General features: G+C 46.1%; 1 protein-coding gene across 1 annotated transcript in view; it reads left to right on the top strand.

Moving 5' to 3' along the window:
• LOC122919828 (protein crumbs homolog 1-like) overlaps positions 1 to 24,111 on the top strand; it is a 53,166-nt gene that overhangs the window by 8,334 nt on the left and 20,721 nt on the right. Inside the window, exons 4-5 of the mRNA XM_044269019.1 lie at positions 3,815 to 3,997; positions 6,672 to 6,785. Coding sequence (XP_044124954.1) covers positions 3,815 to 3,997; positions 6,672 to 6,785 — 297 coding nt within the window. The remainder of the gene's footprint in view (positions 1 to 3,814; positions 3,998 to 6,671; positions 6,786 to 24,111) is intronic.

Genomic DNA, 24,111 nt, shown 5'->3' on the forward strand with positions numbered 1-24,111 from the left:
AAACTTCCACCACCACCCACTCCAAAAACGAGCTAAAAGTCTGAAAATACGCACACGAGAGAGAGCACCTGTCCACAAAATACTCCCCCTCCCAACAACACCCCAACAAACCCATGCTCTCAACATGCACCGGAAGCAGCCGAAAAGCCGCCTCAACATCCACTTTTGCCAATAACGTCCCCCGCCCAAACTGCCTTACCCACCTAACAGCCGCATCAAATGACGTATACACCACCGAACAAAGTTCAGGATCTATACCATCATTGACCGACGCTCCTTTCGGGTAAGACAAATGATGAATGAGCCGAAACTTGTTCGGCTCTTTCTTTGGAACCACCCCCAGTGGAGACACTCTAAGGTTCGGAAGCGGCTGATTTTTCAATTTCTCAGTCACCACCTCTGCATGCTCAAGCGCAGACCTAAGATTCCTATGAACCACAGGCCCCGCCGTTACCACCGCAGGAATGCGAAAACCAAACCGAAAACCATCCCCCAACAACCTGGCCGCCGCCCGGTCCGGATACCTATCTAGAAACTCCTGCATCCTTTCCACCCGCACCGGCGTCCGACTCCTTTCCAACCCCATCGCCCCCCCCCCTCTGTCTACCCACTTTAAAGCAACGGCTAGCTCCATGGGACCCCCCACACACTGTGCATTCGTGCTTGAACTTGCACTTAACACAGAATCTGCAGCTTCCCTCATTAAATAGGAAACACAACCCTTTCGCCGATGCAGCCGCCAGTGCTCCCGGAGACGACCCCCCGGGCTCACCTCGAAAGGACTGCCCCGCCCTCGCCGGTGCCGTTACCTTCAACCATAACCCAATATCCTTGTGATCCCACCGGATATCAGACCTAACCGCCTTACACTGCCGGAACTGCTCGTCATACCGGAGCCATCCCACCCCGCCGTATACCCGATACGCCTCCCCTATAGCATCTTGGTAACAGAACAACGCCGAACAACATTCTGGGGACCTCTCCCCAATGACACTTCCTAAAATGGCAAACGCTTGCAGCCAATTAGCACATGTACGGGGAATCAACCTATGCCGCCGCTTCTCCTCTTCCTCCTTTTTTCCCTCATCCTTCTTACCCCTATCCAAATTAAACCTTTCCAAGGGGAGCAGTGAAAATATTTCCACAAATTCCCCTTTCCAGATCTTCTTTTACCTCCTGCTTCAAATGGGCCCCCAAAGGGCCCTCAAAGCACACATACACCTCCCCACGCGCTCTGTCATCCAGCCTCTGCCCCTCCTCCTCCCCACCTACCTGCGTCTCCACAGACACCGACCCCCCACTCGACCCGGCCACCGGGCCTGGCAACACGCCGGCAATGGCGACCCCCCCCTGCCGCCCCCAAACTAGACAACCAACCCGCCAAACCCCCCAAAAACTGCCCCAACCCCTTTCCTAACTCACCCATGGCCACCCCCCCCCCCCCCAACACTTCCCACCGGGAAGCCCTGCGCTAACAAGGGACCCCAAGTAGTCTCACCAGGCTCCACGGGCGCTGTGACTCCCGCTGCCGCAGATCCTGACTCCCGCTGCACGGACTCTCCCTCGGCGTAGCTCCTGGACGTCGACGGCAAATCCTCCCGGACGACTTGCACGGCCCTCTGGATGATGCTGGCAGGCCTCTGGCACGACGACACGGCACCCGCCAACCTAGGGGAATATTCTTCCACTCCGCACGGAACTTCACTGAGCCTGCACAGCTCTTCTCCACCACTCTGTGCAGCCCGAGGCACCCAGATCTCCTCACTTCGCTGAGTGGACCGCCCGCTAGAGTCAGGACTGGGCCGGTCCACCGTTCCAGGTCCTGCGTCCTCAAGTCTGGCAGCAGAGAGCGGGGGAAGGGGCGTCCCGCTCTGCTCTGGGCCCCGCCGTGCAGTGGGATTCCTCCCGCGATGATAGCGCCCTGCCACAGTCCCTTGAGAGGCTCCCTACTCGGCGCCGGACCCGGGGAGTGCTCTCATGGCTCAGGCGCGCCGGTGGGATCCCCAGCCGCGGCCAGACAGCCCGTTCAGTGGGAGTAGCTACAGGAGCAGGCGACAGAATGCTTGCACCAACCTGCTCCTGCAACCAGCCAGGCCCCTGCACCTCCGCCTCCCGACGCAGCCGCTCCAATAACTCCTCCACTGCTAAAGCCTGTGCCGCCATTGTACCGCCTGACTGCTCCGTTTGCTCTCCCCTGGCCGACTGCCCCTGGTCCCGCCTCCTCCTCCGCTCTAAACCGACCGCCACCCCCCCGTTCACATGGCGTCTCGCGCCTTTTCCTAGAACCCTGCCTCCTAACCTTAACCCCTACCTCACACCCAAAACCCTCTTCATGACCGGCCTCCCCTTACCGCTGCGCTAACTTGTCCGGCCTAACTTCATGATGTAATCGGTGCAGGAGAGTGCAGAGTGTAGCAGTGGAGAGGAGAAGTTGTAAGGACCTGTGAAGACTTCACGGTCATGTGAAAAAGTGCAGGGGTGTGGAGTTCAGCAGTGGAGAAGTGGTGGGCCTCAGAAACCTTGGAAAATAGTCCTCTCCTCGTATACTCCATCTCTGAATTGTTCTGATACCCCATAATAACAGCCTGGACATGTTGGGAGTTGTAGTTCTTCCCTCTCATACTCCCTCTTTGAATTGTCCTATGATATCCCATAATAAAGACCTGGACATGCTGGGAGTTGTAGTTCTCTCTCCTCTTATACCTCGTCCTCATCCCTGTAAGGTTCGCCTGATATCACATAATAACAACCTGGAGATGCTGGGAGTTATAGTCCTCTCCTCTAATACCTACTCCCTGTAATGTCCTCTGATGCGGGTATATAGATCAAAGTTCTGTGTGTTGTAGTATCATGCCCCATTGTCCCGGGTGTGGTGTCCTGCTCCTGGGGGTTAGGAAGGTGGTCACCCTGCACTCGGACAACCCCTTTAACTGCTGACAGACACTCAGAAATCCAACATGCACAATCCTTCATACAACATTTGCTATGGGGGGGGGGGGGGGGTTACACATGGACACATTTAGTTGGGCACTTTCTTGGTGTACACACTAAATAGACCTTAAAAAAGTGATGTGAACAGAACCTTAGATTCTTTCTCAATTTCCTAATAAAAATAAAAAACATACTGTATAAAGTACAACTGAAATATTATTTTTTTTGTAAGGGGGGCAAGCTGTGCTTTTCATTCCTGTTATTCCAGGTGTGTGTAAACGCTGCAAATGTGGTGTGGACCTACATGAATCTTTCTGCTCTGTACATTAACATGATCTGACTCCCATTCCATACTCTATCATGCTGTCCTATAAATCTTTCTTTCTTCCTGACAGGGGCGGATTGGCCATACTGGGAAATTTCCCGGTGGGCCGAGGCCCAGGTGGCCACCCAAGACCTCATCTGTGCCATTGGATGGGTCCATAATAAGCTATCAGTGGTAATTACCTCTGTGAGAATCAGGCACTCGTGTACCCGGCCAGCGACATGACCTCCTGAATTCACCTATATTCCACATGTCACCTCCTGAGCCCCTACTCCAGATCTTAATTAGAGACAACTGGAAGAGGAGAGAAAATGGCCTCTATTGATGGCCAACTCGGAGGGACAGCTTATGGGGCAATATATTGTGTGGCACTGTGATATGTGGTATTTTGCCCTATGGTATTGCTGACCCACCTACTTTTGTTGCCCCGCCTCCAGTCAATTTAGACCCTCCTACAATTTGGGTCCACTTTTAGGTATTTTTTGGCCAGGGCTACTGTAGGTTCCCAATCCGCCCCTGCTGCCTGACATTTCATACATTACATTTCTCTTTGTGCAGGATATACTGGATATCACTGTGAGTTGGACATTGATGAATGTGCTGACCGTCCATGCCTACATGACTCCCTTTGTATGGAACGGTCAAATGAAACCTTTTACGGATCACAAGCAGAGTTCAGTACAGACTTCAGCTATGAGAGCGCTGCAGGATATGTGTGCAGGTGTCGGCCAGGATTCACAGGTAAGCAACGGCGCTTAAGGTCGGTGTCTGCCAGTTAAATTTGTGTCATTAGTTCTATCTTAAAGGGGTTATCTAAGAATTTGATACTGATGGTCTATTCTTAGGATATCTGTCTCAAGTCTGTTACTGCAGATGGCACACAATTGTATTTTTAGAATGGTGGCTGTAATGTCCTCTGAGGGATACAGAGTTTTAGCGATATGACTGGCCAAGTTGTGTCAAGGCGTGAAGGGTGTCATAGCGTCGGTTACGCTGCCGCACACCACTTGTGTGGCGGTGCTTTTGTTACTATACTACACGTGCACCTTACCTGCTTCTGATGAGCATGACTGTAGACGCTCTATGGGAGTTGTAGTTTAGCTGGGATAGGTAGTTAGGTCTGTGTTAAGTTTGCAGCTTCTGGCTTGGTCACCATTACCCTGACCATTTACCCAGCGCAGTATTGAGTCTGCTGCTTCTTGGCTGGTCACCAGCACACTGACCATTGACCCAGCGCTTACTGGTATATTTAGTCCCACTCTAGCTGGTCATACCTACAGTTAGGGACATTTAAGGATCAGTCCTTTCCAGACTCTTCATACTACCCACCTCCTTTTGTATCCCTTTCCTTAGTGACCACATAGCTTATTTGCTTTTTTGGTGTCTGTCACTGAATTGTCCTCTGATATCCCATAATAACGACCTGGACATGCTGGGAGTTGTAGTTCTCTCTCCTCTTATACCTTATCCCTGTAAGGTCCTCTTGATATCACATAATAACAACTTAGAGATGCTGGGATTTATAGTCCTCTCCTCTTATACCTCCTCCCTGTAATGTCCTCTGATGCTGTGGTTAAGACTCAGTGTAGTGTGAGACGGTGAAGAGACTGGAAGGGAAAATAAAGCAGTCCTGGGGGATTTCCAGCCAGCAGAAAACAGCCAATACCAGCCTCTGAGGGGAAGCAACTGAGACTGTTGTGGAGCAAATCAGCCATTTAGAAAAGGTGAATGACATAGACTGTGGAGATGAAGTTTGCCTAAGGCCTCATGCACACAACAGTTGTTTTTTGCGTCCGTCCAAAAAAAGGATGCGGCACCCGTGTTTTTTTTTTTTTTTTTGAGTTTCAGTTTTTTCCCACAGATCCCTTGTAATAAATGCCTATCCTTGTCCGCAAATGTGAAAAAAGTAGGACATGGACTATTTTTTTTGCTGAAGGGAAACGCGGACATCAGACGCGGAACACAAATGGATGAACGATCAGCATTTTTTTGCTGACCCATTGAAATGAATGGGTCCCCATCCTATCAGCAAAAAAAAAACGGAACGGAGGCCGAGAAAAACAACGTGTGCATAAGGCCTAAGACTTAGGACTTCACAGCACACTTGTCTGGGAGAACTGAGGGCTCAAGCATGCTTTAAAGGCAGATTGGCCAACTGCAATAGGACTACACCCCTCAGCTGGGCATTTTATGGCTTTTTTTTCCCACAAAACAAATGTGTGGATGGAATTTGCTTTTAAAGAGGACCTTTCACTGACTATGACACTGTGAACTAAGAAAACAGACATGGAGAGCGGCGCCCGGGGATCTCACTGCACTTACTATTATCCCTGGGCGCCGCTCCGTTCTCCTGCTATGCCCTCCGGTATCTCCGGTCACAAAGTTATGGTAGGCGGAGTCTGCCCTTGTTCTTCTGTAGCACTGGCCAATCGCATTGCAGAGCTCACAGCCTGGAAGAAAGTAACCTCCCAGGCTGTGAGCTCTGCGCTGCGATTGGCCAGCGCTACAGCAGAACAAGGGCAGACTCCGCCAACCATAACTTAGTGACTGAAATCTCTGCCTACTATAACTTAGTGGCCGGAGATACCGGAGGGCATAGCAGGAGAACAGGGCGGCACCCAGGGATAATAGTAAGTGCAGTGAGATCCCCGGGCGCCGCTCTACATGTCTGTATACTTAGTTCACAGTGTCATAATCGGTGAAAGGTCCTCTTTAAACACACAAATGGTTCAACATTTCTTAAAAAATAAAAAAAATTATTCCAAAAAGACACCTAAACTGAAAAACAAATATCAGTAGCATGTATGTCCTGCATTTCATGTTTCCCATAGACCTTTACCTGACATCTCAAACAAAAAAACTGCAAGTGCAAAAAATGCCACAAAAAGGCAGTCCGACGAGCACTGCATCCTTCTCTCGGCTTACCAAGCACAGAGCCGTACATTGTATAGCGGCTGTGCTTGGTATCGCACTCAGACTCATTGAATTAAATGGAGCTGAGCTGCGATACCAAGTATAGCTGCTATACAATGTACGGCTCTGTGCTTGGTAAGCTGAGAGAAGTCCGCAATGCTCAGAGAAGTGCCGGTGCCTTCTCAAACAGCTGATCGGCGGGAGTCCCGGGTGCCCGATCAGATAATAGGATGGGTGATCAGAGGATAGGTCATCAGTATCAAAATCCTGGAAAAACCCTTTAATACTGGCATACCACAAGGCACCTCTTGGCTAATACCTCATGTTGCTCACCAGACTTTCTTCTGTAGAACGGCTTCACATATGTTGACAGAAAATGGTCAGAATTGCATTGATTTTCTTACCTACTTACTGAAATAATTTATTCTGTAAAGTAATATAGAACAGTACTGTGGTAGACCAGTATGGACATGGCAGCTGACCACATGGACTTTATTTCTAGGGGAAAACTGTTCTGTGAATATTGATGAATGTAACTCGGCTCCGTGTCATAATGGTGGATCCTGTGTTGATCTGATCAATGGGTTCATCTGTGAGTGTGCTGCTGGATATACTGGTAAGTCAGACATTTATATGCTACTGAATTACATACTGTAGAGTAGAACTTTCTAATATACTGTGTCAAAATGCGTCCTTGATCTTGGGGACCATGGTTTACTTGAATGGGAAATACCTCTACAGTCAGGATGGTTCCTTATCACCTCCACCTCATGGACATTTTCATGATCTGTGACCAAAGAAGGGCATGGGAAGGGATGGGGACATGTAAAAGTTGCTGATTGGTTACAGAAGACCAGGCCCATGAGGACTGGTGTGCTGACTTATGGGGGCACTGTGGCTGGAACAGCTGTACTAAACTCTGATTTCCTTATGGCAGGGTTTCTTAACTCTGGACCCACCTACCAGTCATGTTTTCAGGATTTCCTTAGTATTGAGCAGGTGATATAAAGAGTGTCAGCGCATCAGGACTTACCACAGGTATTCATTCTCTGGGATATTCTTAAATCCTGACCGGTAGGTGGGTCCCGAGGACCGGAGTTGAGAAACCCTTCCTTATGGCTATGCTTTGGTTGTCAAATGTGTGGTGGGCACCATAGTATAGGTGATTATTTGTGAATGTTTCTACCCTTCTGGCACTGCTTTTTAGCCTATGTTACCGTATGGACATTGCATTTTGGAATACATCATACCTACAAAGTGATGCCGGCTTGCATGTAACTGTAGGGTGACTATTTCTAGGACCTCCAGAATAATGGTCTTCACTCCTTTCACTCAAGAGGTGGCCTTTCATTGGAGATCGAGATTTCCAGATGCTGAACTCTAATGCTGGACCACTGTTTTCACCATGGTGGCTCAAGTCACATTAGTCATTATTTTTATATATATCTATCCAATAATTTAAGTATAAGCTAATAAAATAAATGACCACAGACACATGTAAATTGCAATGTTTATTAAGGGTTTCATGAATAAATATTTCAATACATTAGCATAATAAATTAACTATAACAAATTCAATAAAACTATAAAATATTCAAATCCTCAATTAAAGCTAGTTTCACACTAATGTTCTAGCTCTGCAGCAGGCTGTTCCAGCAGATCTGTTATCTGCAGGAACAGCCCACCGGGGAGCTATGACGCTAATGGGATATCATCCAGTCCACCAAGTATTAGCTGGGCGACAAAACTCCCACTAATAAACAGAGCGACAGTTCATAAAATTAGGAAGAGCAGGAGCTGTTCTTGAATCTTCTTGGCAGGAGTCAACCTCAGGAAAGCACCGCAATATAAAGGGGATTCTTCTCGCCACTGGAAGTTTGAACCAATCCGTGAACTCAAATCTTGGACCAGCACTAACCGGATTAAACTGCTCGTGCTCTGCACAGCTGACCCTTATCTGACCTCTTCAAATGGTAAGAACCACTGCAACAATAAAAGGGGGAATGGGGAAGACAGAAACATGAGAGGGGAACCATGAAAATAGAGGGGAAAATAACAAATAAAAGGAGACTAACCCTAAAAAACACAGCCCTGAACTTTCAGGACGTTCACCTTCTAACCAGAACAATATGACAAAAGTGACTGAGCCACCATGTGTCCCCCAAGCGAATTGCTATGTAGGGACCTTATCATTATAACTAGAGATGAGCGAAATTTTGAAAAATTCGAATCAGCAACTTCTCCGAAGTTCGCCAACAAATTCGATTTGTTCTGAATTAATTGATCACGAATTGCTTTAAATCAGGTATACCCAAGCCACTCTACCTCTGATGCGGGCAGATTGTGTCCATGCTAGGGTGAAGAACCACGCGGCCAATTAACCCCCATTTGTCTTTCATTTGATAATGAAGACCGCACTGTATAGTCTTTCTTCATTGTTAATGGTCGCGCGGCACCTTTAATGCACCTTTAAACAGGGGCTGTTGCTGGTATGGGGTTTGGCTGGTTAAGTGTAGGCACTATATGCATATTATTGCTGTTCTGGTATGCAATCTCCTGCTGGTTATTTGACAGTAAACACAGAATATTAATCAGCTCTGGCATAGGGTTGATAGGTAAACCGGTGTCAACGATATATCGCGGTATTAAGAAACAGCGATATGGCGATATCGCTGTTTCCAAATAACCGCGGTACTTGGTGATGTCATATGAGTGGTCATATGCGTGCTGACCACTCCTAACTCTGTGCCCGCCGCTGCATCGTGCATATGCGTACTGTACATATTACTTACTGCAGCGGCCGCCCCTGGCTCCTCCTCGCTCCCATATTCAAGTCTCCGCCCACTGGCACGCAATCAGCAGTCTGTGTCCTAGCCAAGGTGGGGGAAGAGGAGTGAGAGACCCTAATGGCCCAGGTGTCCGAAATAAAGGTTGTACTGTCTATGTCTTCTGTGGCCCTGGCCCTGCCTGCAAGCTGCACTGCACATGGTAATGGCACTTGATAAACTATAATGTCTCCCTGTTGCCCCATACAAGAGCAACAAGAAGACATTACTGTATGGGGGCCACAAGACATTATTATACTGATGGCGGAGGGGGTACAAATTGTTGTCCCATACAGTATAATGTCTCCCGGTGGCCCCATGCAGTATAGTAACTCCTGTGGCCCACTGCCTGGTGAGAGGCCAGCCCATACAGTATATAATGTGTCCTTGTGCCCCGCTGCCTGCCCATACAGTATATTATGTCTCCTTGTGCCCCGCTGCCTGCCCATACAGTATATTATGTCTCCTTGTGCCCCGCTGCCTGCCCATACAGTATATAATATGTCCTTGTGGCCCCCATACAGTATAATGTGTCCTTGTGGCTGCCCCCATACAGTATAACTTATCTTTGTGGCTGCCCCCATACAGTAATATGTCATCAGGAACATCCAGCTCCTCCCATCTCTGCATCTTGCTGACATTTCTAGGACATGGAGACTTTAAAGGATGATTTGGAAGAAGTAAAGCCAACAAAAGAAGAGGATGGTCATCAGTAACCCCTTAGTAATCAGCCTGTTTTGGGACTTACTGACCAAGCATTTTTCTTCCTTTTTTTGTCGCCTTCCAAGACCTATAACTTTTGAATTTTTTTTGTTTATGTAGCTGTATGAGGGTTTTTTTGCGGGAAAAGTTGTAATTTTTATTTTTGGGGGATTTTTTTTATTTTATACTTATTTTTCTTTTTTACTTTTATAACCACTTTATAGTCCCACATGGGGACTATAACAGGCAATATTTTGATTGCTTCTAAAATACAATGCACTATCCCTATAGTGCATTACATTTCAATGTCAGTGCTATACTGACATTGACCAGCAGGCTGTGCCAGAGAGGCGAAGCCTGCTGGAAAACACTCAAGGCAGGCTTGAGACCTACACCAAGTCCCAGCCAGCCTTTACACACACCGGCACCCCACGATCACATTTGCAGGGTGTCGATGGGAGACAGAGGGAGTCCGCTCCCTCTGTCACTGCTTACATGCCATTGCCCAGAGCATGTAATGGGTTAAACGGCCTGGATCAGCACTCCTGCCAGTCAGTGATGTTAGAGCAGGAGCACGGCTCTCATGTGACAGCCAAGCCCGTGCTCTCCACTGCACGGGGGACCCATGCAGTGCTTAGACCGGGCCCAGCCTAAGGCCCCTTAGTGACTGCAGTAAAAAGGTGTATGGGTGGTCACTAAGGGGTTAGGACCTGGTTCCCCCTGGATGATATTAGACTGGATGATATTAGTTGGCACGCTGACAGTGGATTAATAAAGGCTTCCATCTTATTATTATTGAATTACATATCTTAGTTTACGGCTGATGTAGAAATAAGTAAATGTAGGAATAAATAAATAAAACTGATACAGTACAAGTCTCCCTGTACACTCTCTGCAGTCTCTCTGCACTCTCCCTCTCCAATATTCTTCTATTCATCGTTTTTTGCAACACTGCCCCTAGCACATGAGCGCTTGCCACGTCTCTCCCTCGCTGACATCACAGGGGATGGCTATCTGCGGATTGTCTGGCTGCACTGCATTATGGTTGCTCTTGCTTTCTTGGACTTTTCTCCTTTACACTTTAGTTCCGCTTTGTAAAATGTGCAGCCGCCATTTTAGGAAAACCTGATTCGTTATCACAAAGCATGAGAAAATTTGGATTAGTGTTGAATAATTGGATCTGCAGTGAGGGACTCTGTCACGATAGGTAGGTAAGCGGGGAAATAACCAAACACAGGAAATCAAACAGAACAAATGACTAGGCACAAAAGCTAGGGAGAAAGGGTCACCTCCTAGCAATCCCTAAAAGTTTTCCCTAAACTGCTGTGCCCATGTGCATACCCTTATGGTGGATATGCACATGCCCTCGTGCCTAAACCTATACACCCTGATTAAATCCTAAGCAAAAGGGAAGAGGCAACCTGCTTCCTCAAACCCTGAGGAAGCAAGCGTCTCCCTAGAGGCCTAGATGAAACAGAAATAACTGAGATGACTTTTCTTAGAGCAGAGCTGGAACAGACAATCCACCACACATCAATAGCTCACAAGAAAGAACTATAACCTGCACAGGCCACTGGGGGAAGGAGGGATAAATAGACTCACTAACAATCACACCCAGTACACCTGAGGGAAGGTGGATCCTGCTCAAACCCAAACCAAAACAAACAGAGAAGTCAGACATGTGCAGCCAGTCTGACAGAGCTCCGCACATTCACAGGGCAAGGCGTGACAGTACCCTTTCTACGGGTGGGGGTGTGTCCTCTGAAAGGCCCTCACCAGGTGGCTAGCACTAGCATCAGTAGCTGGAACCCACATTCTTTCCTCGGGACCGTATCCCTTCCAGTGCACCAAGTACTGAAGGGAACCCTGAAGAACACGTAAGTCGAGAATCCTAGAGATCTCCAAATTCTAATTGCCATCCACTAGGACAGGGGGAGGTGGCAATGGAGATGGTTCCACATATTTCTTCAATAAAGACCTGTGAAACACACTATGGATCTTCCATATGCCAGCGGGTTGACAATAGCAGAGATTTTGTAAGGGCCAATAAATCTTGGATCCAATTTCCAAGATGGTACCTTCAGCTTAATGTTTTTAGTGGATAACCACACCGAATCGCCCCCACACACAGGTCTGGACCAGTCATACGTCTCCTGTCAGCCATCTTTCACCCATCTTTTCCAAATTAACTTGGATCTTCCGCCAGATAGATGACAAGGCGGAAGAGAATCTCTCCTCTTCTGGCATCCCAGAAGAACCAGTCCCAGAAAAGGTACCAAATTGTGGGTGAAAACCATATGCGCCAAAAAATGGTGACTTATCAGTGTACCCCTGTCTACGGTTATTCAAGGCAAATTCGGCTAGAGACCAGAACAAAGACCAGTATCCTGGTTCTCGGCAACAAAACACCTCAAATAGGTCTCCAGGTTTTGGTTAGTGCGCTCTGTCTGACCATTCGACTGGGGATGAAATGCCGAAGAGAAAGACAGTTGAATTCCCAGACGAGAGCAGAACGCCCTCCAAAACCTGGAAACAAATGACGTCCCCCCTATCAGACACCACATCAGAGGGAATGCCATGTAGTTTCACAATGTTATCGATAAAAACCTGAGCGAGAGTTTTGGCATTGGGCAAGCTAGGTAAACGGTACAAAGTGGGCCATCTTATTGAAGCGGTCCACTACCACAAAAATCACAGTTTTCCCAGGGGAACTCAGTAAATCGGTAATAAAGTCCATGGACAAATGCGTCCAAGGACGGGATGGGATGGACAAAGGAAGAAGGGATCCTGAAGGCCGAGTGTGAGCCACCTTCGCATGTGCACAGGTCTCACAAGCTGCCACATAACCTTCCACACCCTTGCGCAACCCTGGCCACCAGAATCTCCGGGAAATAAGATCTATGGTGGATTTGCTTCTAGGATGTCCCGCAAGGACTGTATCATGATGTTCCTTGAACACCACCTTGTATCGCAGTTCAGCAGGAACAAACAACTTGTCTGGAGGACAAGAATCAGGAACCTACTCCTGGGCCTCCAACAGCTCCATCTCCAACTCGGGTTACAGAGCGGAAACCACCACCCCATCAGCCAAAATTGGAGCAGGATCCTCCAAATCACTCCCCCCAGGAAAACTACGTGACAACGCATCTGCATTGACGTTTCTAACTCCAGGACAAAAGGTGACCACAAAATTGAACCTAGTAAAAAACTGTGACTACCTAAACTGTCTAGGATTCAGGCTCTTAGCAGACTGCAGGAAAGCCAAATTCTTATGGTCAGTAAATACCGTAATAGGATGAGTAGACCCTTCCAACCAATGATGCCATTCCTCAAAGGCCAATTTGATGGCCAGTAATTCTCTATCTCCTACATCATAATATCTCTCAGTGGCCGAGAGTTTCCTGGAGAAAAAAAGCACACGGACGCCATTTGCTAGGGGATGAACCCTGCGACAGAACTGCTCTGACCCCCACTTCTGATGCATCAACTTCCACGACGAACGGTTGAGACGCATCAGGTTGCATCAGAAAAGGAGCAGATTCCAAACATTTTTCTTAATAGCAGAAAAGGCCTATAATGCTTCATCCGACCAGACAGAGAAGTCGGCGCCTTTTTTAGTTATATCTGTCAAAGGTTTTACAATGCTGGAATAATTCAAGATGAATTTTCTGTAGTAATTGGTAAAACCCCAAAACCGCATCAGAGCTTTCTGATTCTCAGGCTGGTCCCATTCCAGTACCGCCTGTACCTTTTTCGGGGGCCCATACAAAAGCCAGAGTCGGAAAGCAGTTATCCCAAAAACGGTAGCTCCTGGACAGAAAATACACATTTTCCCAACTTTGCATACAATTTATTCTCCCGAAGGATCAACAACACCTGTCTCACGTGATCCTGATGGGTCTCCAAATCAGGTGAGTAAATTAGTATGTCATCAAGGTAAATAACAATGAACCTTCCCACTAAATGATGGAAAATATCATTGATAAATCGCTGAAAGACCGCTGGCGCATTAGTTAAACCAAAGGGCATGACAAGATTCTCGAAATGACCTTCGGGTGTATTGAAGGCCGTTTTCCACTCATCTCCTTTCTTAATTCTGATCAGATTATTTGCTCCTCTTAAATCCAACTTGGAGAACACCTTGGCTCCTACAATTTGGGGATACGGATCATGGACCGTAATGAGATTCAATTCCTGTAAATCTAAACACTGTCTATTTTTTATTTATTTTTTAAGAAAAATAAACTGGCAGCCACAGGGGACTTAGATGGCCTAATATGTCCCTTTGACAAACTCTCTGCAAAATATTTCTGCATAGCTTCTCTTTCGGGTTGGGAAAGGTTGTATAGCTGAGATTTTGGCAGTTTAGCTCCAGGGATGAGACTGACCGAACAATCATATTCGCGATGGGGTGGCAATTCCTGAGCTCCACCCTCTGAGAATATGTCCTCAAAATCAGAGAGAAACTGAGGTAGGATCGTAGTTGACACCCCTGAGATGGAAGCACAAAGACAGTTGTCCGTACAAAATTCACTCCAGCTACTGATTTGTCTTGTTTGCCAGTCAATAGTAGAGTTATGCTTTATTAACCACGGTAAGCCTAGAACCATCCGGGCAGGCAAGCCCTTCATAACAAAACAAGAAATGGACTGAACATGCGAATCACCCACCCATAACTGAATGTCCTGAACAATATGAGTAAGACTCTTTTTTCTGACAGAGGGGAGGAATCAATAGCAAACACTGGTATCTCTTTATCTAATGTGGTAGTTCTAAAACCAAGATTTTGGAGGAACTGAAAATCAATAAGGTTTACCCCCGCACCACTGTGAACAAATATCTCAAAATCAAAATTTCCTGAGTCTAGCGCCACCATGGCAGGCAGGAGTAAACTAGTATTGCAGGGAGAATGCATATTTGCTTGCTCAGACTCCCCATTCACACTACCAAGAGTCAGGGAAGTTTTTTTTTTCTCTTTATGTGAATACCTCTGTCGTTTTTAATTTACAGCTTTGTTGTTTAACCAAAGGACATGCACAAACAAAATGACCTTCTGTCATGCCCTGTTCGGACGGTCTGCGGAGGTCTGTCAGATTGGCAGCACGTGTCTAATCATTTGTTTTGTTTTGGAATCGTGCTGGATCCGCCTTCCTTCAGGTGCTCTGGGTGGGGTCATTGGCTTAAATTGCTTTCACTCCCAGAGGGCCGTGCGGCTTATAGAATTCAGTCTGGCCTTGGATTCAAGGAAGGGAGGATTTTCTGTTCCAGCTCAGATAAGTTTGGTTCCTGTTTTTGTTATTTGCGGTCTAGGCTGTTTGTGTGTCTTCTGCCCCTTCTCCCCTTTCACCATCTCAGGGATTCTAGGGTACTTGCAGTCCAGGCACGAAGACACATTATTCCTACCTTCAAGGTCTGAATGTGGGCTTAGCAGCGTAGGGAGAGAAGTCAGGGATTTGCTAGGAGGTGACCTTTCCCCAGCATCTCGCCTAGATACTTGTTTATTTGGTTGTCTGTGTATCTGAGATCCAGTCCACCGTGACACCTTCCTTTCCATAGAAGTAACATAGTTTATTCAGCTTCCTAAAATCCCAATCACCTGAGCGGAAGGAAACCTGGCCCAACTGCATAGGCTCCTCTCCTGCCCCAGATTCAAATGTCATATTACCCCGGGGAATAGATGGGACGTATCCACTTACAGACAGGACCTCTCGCTCGAGAGGAATCTTATATCTCTCTCTAAGACGTCTATTAAGCCACACTGCTAAAAACATGTCCGTTTCCAATTAATCGGGATACTCATGAAAAGTAAGGGCATCTTTCAACCTCTCAGATAGCCCCTGACAAAACTGACTCCTGAGAGCAGTTGCCTATATTCTAAATTCAGCATAATACAACTCCGCAGTACGTTCTACCTGTAACAAACTGCGTAACTTAGATTCAGCCATAGAGTCTGAATCTAAGTTAGATTCAGCCATAGAGTCTGAATCATAAATCAAGCCCAAGGCTCTGAAAAATTCATCCACCGACTGGAGGAATGGTGAACCGGCCGGCAGAGAATAAGCCCAGAACTGTGCGTCCCGTTTGAGCAGAGATATAATGATCCCCATTCTTTGATTCTCGTCACCAGATGACATCGGCCGCAGACAAAAATATAATTTACAGGACTCCCTGAACTGAAGTTAAGTTTTTCCGGGGGAAGTGATATCTGGGAGAGCGACCTTTGGTTCAAGGCTGACCTGGTTCCCACCAGCGGCGCCAGACGCCAGATATCTCTGATACAGTGCAACTGAATTACGGAGGTCTGCTACCTCCTAGAATCATTCCTGCATGCGATCAACTAAGGCAGCCATAGCCTCCATTTCGCAAACAGCAGGGAAATGACAGTTTTTGGGTGGGTTATAATGTCACGATAGGTAGGTAAGCGGGGAATTAACCAAACACAGGAAAACAAACAGAACAAATGACTAGGCCCAATAGCTAGGGAGAAAGGGTCACCTCCTAGCGATCCCTAAAGGTTTTCCCTAAACTGCTGTGCCCATGTGCATACCCTTATGGTGCATATGCACATGCCCTCATGCCTAAACCTATACACCCTGGTTAAATCCTAAGCAGAAGGGAAAAGGGAAGAGTCAACCTGCTTCCTCAAATCCGGAGAAAGCAAGCGTCTCCCTAGAGGCCTAGATGAAACACACATAGAGAAATAACGGAGAGAGTTGGAGCAGACAATCCACCATACATCCAGAGCTCACAAGAAAGAACTATAACTCGCACAGGCCACTGGGGGAAGGAGGGATAAATAGCCTCACTAACAATCAAACCCAGTACACCTGAGGGAAGGTGGCTCCAGCTCAAACCCAAACCAAAACAAACAGAGAAGTCAGACATGTGCAGCCAGTCTGACAGACCTCCGCACATTCACAGGGCAAGACGTGACAGACTCTGACCACTCACTGACTGTGGGGGCACTCTACTGTTATTGATGCTGCCATAGTACAGAGGGACCCTGACCACTCATAGACTGTGGGGGCACTCTGCTGTTTTTCATTCGGCTATAGTACAGAGGGACTCTGACCACTCACTGACTATGATGGCACTCTTCTGTAATTAATGCTGCCATACAGAGGGACTCTGAGCACACACTGACTGTGTGGGCACTCTGCTGTTATTGATACTGCCATAGTACAGAGGGACTCTGACCACGCACTGACTATGGGGGCACTCTGTTGTTGATGCTGCTAAAGTACAGAGGGACAATATTCACCTCCACCAGTTCCCTGGCGCTGCCGTTCCTATGTTGCCTGGGTTCTCACTGCTCTCCGATTCCTGCTCCTGTCTCGATGCACAAGAATTGCCTGCTCAGCCAATCACAGTCTGGGGTGGGTCACTACAGTGGCCAGTGATTGGCTGGCATTTTTTATGTTTCGAGACAGGAGAAGGAAGCAGAGAGCAGTGGGAGATGGAAGTGAATATTAGTTTTTATGTTTTTGGGGTTTTTTTTGCGATGGAAACTACCTTTAAAAAGAATTGTGAAGCATATCACTTTGCAGGTGAGTACTAACCTGCCTATGGAAAGAGCTACATACCGTAGGTGACTTCATGCCGCAAGATGTATGATTCTGTACACGTTACACTTCATGTTCTGGTCTAGACTGGCATGTTATACTGGGAGAGCAGTGGGATGTACAGTATGTAATTGATAAAGGTACATGCATAAAATTATAATTCTTATCCCAGATGTGGATAATTGCACAGGTCGCTCCTCTTTCCTTATGATTGGCATCTGCGGTGCAGGCCTTAGGGGAACATATTTTCTTTAATGCAAGGAAATGAGGTCTAAAGAACAAGGGATTTGGCTTGGAGTGTCAGACAGTGACCAGAGGAGGAGTCTGCCATCCCTGCCCTCAGTCCTGCCATGTCAGCTTCCCTGGGGGCACCAGAGGTTGAGAATGTAGTGGGAGCGGTGTGGTATAAACAGTTCACCAGGGAGCAGAGGGGGGGGATAGCACAATGAGGCCCATCAGTTCAATGAGCCAAACAGGTCACTTGTTTATGCTTGTGGTACTGCTGTGGTTGTCTATACAGTGTGAGATGATATGTGAATGCCTCCATAGACATACATATAAACCTATCTACCGGTATCTATATATCTGTCTGTCTATCTCGTATCTATCTATCTCGAATGTATCTATCTCATATCTATCTTTGTATTTAATGTACTCACTCTTTCTCAACCCCTTTTAAAATACTGCTAAACTTACATTCAACACATATTGTCCCAATCCTGAATTGGCAGAAGAAAACCTGATAGTCAGTCAGCTATTGGAGGGCATTGCTACAGTCCCCCAGAGGACTACTGCAAAGGGTTAATTTAATTTTACCAAGTTAAATCTTGTGATTTCTTGGTAAAGCACTTATTTTCATATGCATTCCCAAACAGCCATGTATGGGTGATATATGGGTTAATACTGGCAGACTGGTTAGGTTACCCGAGTGATGGACTGGGTCCGCCCCTGGCTAGTTGGGGAGTCTAGTCTGAGCAGAGCTACAGGAAGGACGTGTGTGAGAGTTCCTGCAGACGACTGTCTGAGACTATAACTTCCAAAGGAGTAACTCTACTACCACAGTACTCCTGAAGGAAATAGACCATACTTTTATAGAAGGTGCAGATTGAGGCCATGCAGGATTCTAACGGCAGGGCATTAGCCTGTTTATGGTATAAGAGATTTTGTAAAGAGAGACTTTTTTTAATTGCAACCAAAGGGTCTCATTATTGACTCCATCATCCATCCACCGTCCCTGCATCTGTGCTCCTGCCTTGCACACAGCCAAACTGTTCACCATCAAGGGCACCCTAACTACTACCAAGCAGGAGCCCGAACACCAGGAGGGAAGAAAGGGTGCGTCCTCCAGCGCCACGGTGGAGCTAGCCACCGTGAACCGAGGACTACAACCACCATCTTGGCCACTCCATCCTCGCCTCGCCTCCGGGTCTCTGCATTAATACAGCAGACATCTTTCGGTCTGGTCAGAACATGCTGATCAGAAGTTTACTGTGGCTGTGCAGCCAAGAAGAAGAAGCCTCAGTAAGCCCTGAAGCTTCAAAATCATTCATCCCGGTAATCTTGTAAGCACGAGAAGCTGCAGATTCAACATAACATTTTATCCAAACACATTTGGCCAGTGACAGTAGTATCGCACCTTTAAGGGAACATGCTCCACTGGTTTAGTAAGCAAAGCGAGGCCCGGAATAAACAACATGGCCTGACAAGAAAATAAAGCCGCTAATCCCCTGCACTCCATCTAGTAATCCCTCCAGAGTCAGCTTATTAGTTCATATTAGGATCACACACAGACCCTTCACAGTCATTGTGAGAAGAAAATGCAGAACAGGGTGGGCGAGATCATCCGTCACTGTGACACCACGGGCACAATTACGACATCTAGACTGAAGTGGAATAATAGTCATCAGAATAAGATCCTCGCTGTATGTTTTCTGTAATACGTGTCACTCGCCAAGTGCGAATCAAGAACTGGTGTCCGCTCATGCCCATACGGAAAGCTTGCTTTACTGTAAGAAATACTGTTCCATAAAAAATACTTAAAGGGGTTATCCCATGAATAATCTAAAATTTAATCAGACATAATCTAGTACATGACAACCTTTTCCTAACAAAGCTAGAACCAGCCCTGTACCTCACATGGATCCAGAGATCTCCCCATTCATTGCTCTGCTAGATTTATATCAAGCTGGCAGCTTAGGGGGCGCGTCCTTTCTACTGCAGCTGGTGGCAGTTGAAGGATGGAACTGAGAATGTGCTTCCAGCTCAGTGAGTAGGACAGAGAAATTAGAAAAAGAGCAAACAGCAGGTTGCGCTATAGAGATGGTCAATGAAATCTAACTCAGTAGCTATAATATATTTTTAATTATGTGTTTTAATTACAAAAGTAGTCAGGTCCTTGTGCTGGTTTCTAAACTGTAGAATATTTTTGATGGGGCAACCCCTTTAAAAGGGCCTGGACTAGAGGTGGTCAGAGCAAGCAGTCACCCAGGCCACCCGACTTCATCACAATTCTCTCCCCTAACCCCCCAAACAAGTTGCTTGATCAGCAGTAACACTTATAGAGTTACTGTGGTTGGCATTATGTGGACGTTTGGGTTTCTGTGGTATGGAACTGTTCTTGAGACTCTGCAGCTGACACCCATATGAGGAAATATGTCTAACAATCCATGGCAGCATAACGGCTAGCAAATTTATAGGGACATTCGTTAGTACTGTTATAGGTGACCTTTGGTTGGTTCTGTGACTGGCACTCCTATAGAGGGAGATGGGACAATCCATGGCTGTTGGTCATATTGGGAGCCCATTTCATCACAAGTGTTTTGCTGACAAGCTCACTTGGCTCCCGAAATTCTGCGTGCCCTTGGCTTTGCTCTCTGAATCCAACAGCGTCAAGTTTTTGTAAACCTGTCTGTAAGTGAGCTGGGTTGACATATTTTATTGCTATAAATTTTGGTTACAAACTCGCATGAAAGCCTGACCAAATTAATCTAGCACGTCTGCCTCCAGGCTCTCCTAAGCTGGGCGCCTACTGACCAGTCGACCATTACTACTCCAACAGGACTTGCGTCCAGCATATCTCCATAGCATATCCTAAATCAACTTCCCAACATATGGAAAGACGCTGCCACCTTAGAACAGCTCAGTCAGCTAAAAAGCTGCAATCCCAGCCTACAATATCTCAACACACAACATACAGTATGTTAGAGAGGATGAGTTCAGTCACCTGAAACCTTAACCTTCATCCAATTTCCATTCTAGATTATTTCAAAGGGGTTGTCCCACGAAAAATATTCTAAAGTTTTCACACCAGCACCTGGATCTGAATACTTCTGTAATTGCATGTAATTAAAAATTTAGCATATATTTTATTCCATAAAATGTATCTGTATAGTGCCTTCCTGCAGGTTTTTTCTTCTTATTTCTTTGACCTGTTCACTGAGATGGCCGCACATGCTCAGTTTCATCCTTCAACTGCCTCCTGAGCTGTGATAGGTAGAGCATGGACACACCCCCTGACTCTGAGCTGTGATAGGGAGAGCATTGACACGCCTCCTGAGCTGCAGCAGAAAAGACACTCCCCTTGAGCTGTCAGCTTGCTATAAATCTAGCAGAGCAATGAATGGGGAGATCTCTGGATCCATGTGAGGTACAGGGCTGGTTCTAGCTTTGTTGGAAAGAGATTGTCATGTGTACTGTATGATGTCTGATCTTCATTTTTTACATTAGTCATGGGATAACCCCTTTAAAGTAAAAATGCCTATTTTGTGCTCCTGCAATAGCTTCCCTAAACCAACCAACCGTCCCCCAAATTCCAAAGTTGGCTAATTTGGCTAATCAATGGGAACGAGGACTCCTGTATTTTAATAGTCCCTTAAAGAGGACCGGTCACTTCCCCCGACAGATGGCAAATGGTGTAATGGGGAAAAAAAAAAGCAAAATTACCAATTTGCTGTTTTTTTCTTCACCTACCCCAAAAAATTTATAAAAAGGTGATCAAAAAGTCATACAAAGTCCAAAATGGTCAACAAAAACTACAGATCGTCCTACAAAAATTAGCCCCTAAACAGCTCCATAGACATAACTATAAAAAAAAAGTTTATGGAGGTCAAAATATGAGAATGAAAAATAAAAAGAATAAAAATTTTCATATTTTTTTTTCCCTGTGGCAGAATTGCATTTTTCCCCCATTTAGATTTTTTCCCCCCAGCTTCTTAATACATCAATATGCAATATTAAATGGTGCCAATAGAAAGTACAACTTGTCCTGCTAAAAAACAAACAAAAAAACGCAAACATATCTGAACCCACCACAGATAATAGATTTCTTATAAATATGTAGGTCACGATCTACAGATAGAACTCAAGAAATATTGATTGGCATTGTAGGACTGGGGCATCTTGCCCAGCACAGGATATTATTCTTAGGGTCCAACTCCTATATGATCAATAAGGTCTGATAAGATTTGAATACAAGAAATAGGTCCTAGTGGCAGGTGATTGGCTCTAATGGCCTTTTTTTACCCAAGGGTCCATTGGGCACCATATGAGAACCTGGAATGCCGCCCCACTCCACCATGACCATTTTCAGCAATAAGCTTGGAACATGGAAAGTTATTTCTTAAATGGGTTATCCCAAGATTTAAATTAATCACCTACCCACAGGACAGGCTCAAGTGTCTGGTCAGTGGGACTTTAACTGCTAGGACCCCCACTAGAATTGGGGTCCTTCGTCCCACTGTATAAATTTAGTGGGGCTGCCACACCATTCACCTCTCATGGCACTGCTGAAGACATCTCTGCTACTTGTGTGAGCCCATCTACCTCAATATAGCTATCTGGCCTACACAATGTACCTACAACACAAACTCTTGCGTCTGTTAGCCCTTGGCCTACAGAATGAACTCATGCCTCCCAAGTGTCCATCTTTTGGAGGGAAAGTCCCTCTTTTTGACCCAAGTCCCTTTGTCCCTCTTTGATCCTTAAATGTCATCAATTCAAAATACACCAAACAATGTGAATTTCATGGAGATTTGCACATGTACAGTGACGGTAGTGCACAGCACCCTGCCTACATCTATGCTACTGTGGTAGGTAGACCCTTTGGGGTGACACTGGCATTCTAGTCACAAAACACTTTAACAATGTGCTATTTTTTTTAGAGGAATTTTTTGCTGATGCACATTTCCAAGGGTTTTGTAAGATAATTAGGCGACGGGTACAAATAAAAGAATGGTTGCACTTGTTGCTACCATGCTGAAAACCCCCTGCCTTGAGCATCCAGAGAGAGTGTCCTACCTCCTATTCGTGCACAGTAAATGTATAAAGGATTGTTTCATGCTCACAGCAATGCGGGACGCTCACTTTACTGAATGATCTTTTATGTGGATACAGTAAATTGGATTTCACTCACGAAGCTGAGTACTGTCAGTGGGACAGAAGAGGCAGGCATCCCATGAGTCAGCAATGACAGGAGCCAGCTGGTAGTTTGCACCAGGAACGGATTAGATGTGTAGCCTAGCTCTGTGACTGGATACAAATCCAATCCTTTTTGCCTGACTGGTATCAGGGGGAGAGGCTGGTGCTTGCTGCACGCTGCGCCCATCTCTACCTCTCTTCTGCTTCTCACTCTCCCCAATGCCTGTGATCACACCATGAGCAGGAGAACTGCTGCGGCCATCTGGAGTGCGCTCTGTCTTGTTGCAGGTAAATAAGATTTAGCCTGGAGGTGGGGATCACAGGGTCCATAAGAGCATTCCTGCTGATCCAGGGAGAGCTAGAGGTCACGGTAAAACTAGTGTAGGAACTGTAGTTACCCGGCTCATAGGTAAAGTTGTAGCACGACGTACCGTTACCCAACAGTTGTCTGTCTCTTTAGTGTCCTTTGTACATTCTCCACAGTTCATGATCATAGAGTTGACTTGGTAGATCTGAGGCTGGTCGTCAATTGTAAAATTCATTGTGTTTGTTTTTAATGAAAAAATTTAGAGGCCTATGGTTGTTTTTGTAAAAAAAAAAAATAGAAAATTTACTGTAAATTACGTGATTTGTAGACCTGCGCAGCTTGTGGATCCCAAAAGTATCCGCAAGATGAGGAATAAAATATAGATCTGGACTACAAGGTGAGGTATGAAGTTTGAGATTTTATGGATGATGGTAATACTTTAGACTGTGAATATTGTGCCTGTATGATACATGATCATACCCTAACCTGGAGATCATCCTGATCAGTTAGAGCTGTTATAAAATGACTGAATGCTGTATAGCGAGTGTAAGAAAGTGCGTTTTTCACAGATACAGCTAAACCAATCAGTACACGAGGTTACTAATTGGCGCGTAAATTGCTAGTCTAATTAGACAGTAATTACCGATTGTCTATTTTAACCATAGCTATACAGTAGCCGAATGCCTAGACAGAAGAAATCAGGAATGCACCAATTGCACTTTTTAACAATCGCGTTTCTTAAGATCCCGCATATTTTTAAATCAGTTTGTATCTGGGCCAATTTGTTTAAACATTGTTTCTTTGGCTCCCGGAAGTACAAGCGATGTGATGTTCACATTACACTGCATTTTGATAAAAAGCATCTTTATTGAACTAATTGTGCATTTGAATATGGCAAGAACAGCTGTTGTGTTTGATGGGAGTTGTGGTAATGAATATATTTCTCTGGAGCCAGCGCCGCCTGGTACAGCCCTGGGCATTTTGTTTGTCTTAAGTAATGGACTACTTGTGTCAGTTCTGGGAGGAATTTTCTGCATTCCTGTGTGCGTTCACTCCTGATGGACATGAAAAGGAAATGTAGGGGGAGGTAAAGCATGAGGTACAAGCTCTTGGAATGAAGGGTTAACTAGA

The sequence above is a fragment of the Bufo gargarizans genome, chromosome 9, assembly GCF_014858855.1.
Source record: "Bufo gargarizans isolate SCDJY-AF-19 chromosome 9, ASM1485885v1, whole genome shotgun sequence".
Classification (NCBI taxonomy): domain Eukaryota; kingdom Metazoa; phylum Chordata; class Amphibia; order Anura; family Bufonidae; genus Bufo; species Bufo gargarizans.